Source organism: Olea europaea, chromosome 12, assembly GCF_002742605.1.
Source record: "Olea europaea var. sylvestris chromosome 12, O_europaea_v1, whole genome shotgun sequence".
Taxonomy (NCBI): domain Eukaryota; kingdom Viridiplantae; phylum Streptophyta; class Magnoliopsida; order Lamiales; family Oleaceae; genus Olea; species Olea europaea.
Genome location: NC_036248.1, coordinates 23,905,165 through 23,906,973, shown reverse-complemented (window position 1 = coordinate 23,906,973; position 1,809 = coordinate 23,905,165). Strand labels below are relative to the sequence as shown.

Here is a 1,809-nt window from a genome sequence, read left to right as displayed (position 1 = left end):
TGCTTCACCATACGCCGGAGATTTTCAGCCAGGGTAATCTCATGAAACTTTCTCAAACGAATTAGTGAAGTAGCTGCTAGCTCAGGGAAAGAGATGTGGTAACTCCACTGAGCAAAGTGCAGAGAAAGCTGTTCAAGGACTGAAAGAAGGCATTCTTCTTGGAAGTTCTGTGATTTTAGGTAATACTTTGGCAACTGCAGCACATGATAGTTTAATTGTATGAGAAGGTTATGATATGCACCAAATTTAAAAGCATCGACGCACTAAATTTAAAAGCATCGAAGAAAGCAATCACATCTGGCAAAATATCAGTGGAAGCTAGTATCCCTGACCTTCAGTACTGATGTAATGTTGAAGGTATTCCGTGATCTTCCACCCTCCTTAACCACCTTGTATTCCAAAATATCCAGCACAAATGAAGCAACTGGAATAAAAAATCCACTAGAACTGGAAAGAAAACTAAGCCACTGAATGCACTTGAGTCTTAGAGGGAAATATCTTGGACCAGCAAACAAGTAAGCTAGACCATTTATAATCTGAATGGTCATAAACATCAATGGCTGAAGGTCATAATCATGTATATTGGCTGATATGAACCTCACCCACAGATCAATACAGTTTACATACTCCCAACTGCATATCTTCTTTACAGCTTCCTGCCTCGCAACATTAACAAATAAATAAATATACTTACAGTTACTTGAAAAAATAAAACAATATGAACGATAACCATCATACACGTATATCCTGAACATGTGATAAAGTTAGTTTGCATTTTAATTATGCTCATGAAATCAAAAGGCACTCAAATCAGACCAACTCTATACCTTCTTCTTTGTTTGCAAAGCCCACTGCAACATCTTGGCAAGTTGACTTATAGAAGCAAGGACCTTGGCAGATGATTTTTGCACATTCAGGGAGTACAACTCAACTATGGAATCCCTAAGGAACTGTAAGCGTTTAGCGTCCACAATTTCTGATACTCTACTCCGAGCAAGATAGGCCACAGAAATTTTTGATAAGCAGGTGTTCCAGTGATTTGAACCAAACATTGTAGCCACATCCTTTATGATAAGGAAGGAAGCAGATGATAGAACCTCTGCACTTGTTGCCCATAAACTGACAGTAGCCTGGTTCAAAATTGCAAAAGTTTATCAGAAAGATTGACATTGAAGAATAAACTTCAAAATTGGCAAAATAAATAAGGACAGCTTGCTCAAATTTTATGTATTAAACCCAACTTTGTCAACTCAATAATATCAGAAAGTTCATTATACAGCAGGAGAATGTAAGCTACTCAATACGTTGACACTATCCTATCACAGTCAACATGAATTTTTTACAATTTCAAGAATATTTAAATCATAATCCAATTAGAGAACCAAGAAGCAGAAGGTAATTGTTGAAAACAAGGCAATGTTTAATTACAAAATAAGCTCTCAATGTCAGCCTGATGTAGTACATCACAACTACAATCAATAATTTCCTACTAAAATTATGTTTTATCTTTTCTAGGAGTTTATCTTTTCAATCATATTTATCTTTTTAGTTTTCTTGTATAGTTGTGATAGGACTTTATCTTTTATTTAATTAGGATTATAGTTTCAATTTCCTAATACTATTAGAAGTAGGGAGTAATCTTGCCTAATAAATATAGAGGAATTATACACTTTTCATATATCAATCGTTACTCAATTAATACAAAGCAAGTTATTCCAATATATTTCATATTTCAATTTTTATTACAATAATTTCATAATGCTTCTGCACCAAAATTGGTATCAAAGCACAAAATTGCCTTATTCTGAT

General features: G+C 34.4%; 1 protein-coding gene across 1 annotated transcript in view; it reads right to left on the bottom strand.

The window, feature by feature from the left end:
* Positions 1-1,809, bottom strand: part of LOC111406811 (nucleolar complex protein 2 homolog) — a 15,803-nt gene that overhangs the window by 5,081 nt on the left and 8,913 nt on the right. Inside the window, exons 8-11 of the mRNA XM_023036183.1 lie at positions 1,278-1,316; positions 828-1,136; positions 333-656; positions 39-194 (exon numbers count right to left, since the gene is read on the bottom strand). Of these exons, the coding sequence (XP_022891951.1) occupies positions 39-194; positions 333-656; positions 828-1,136; positions 1,278-1,316 (828 nt within the window). The remainder of the gene's footprint in view (positions 1-38; positions 195-332; positions 657-827; positions 1,137-1,277; positions 1,317-1,809) is intronic.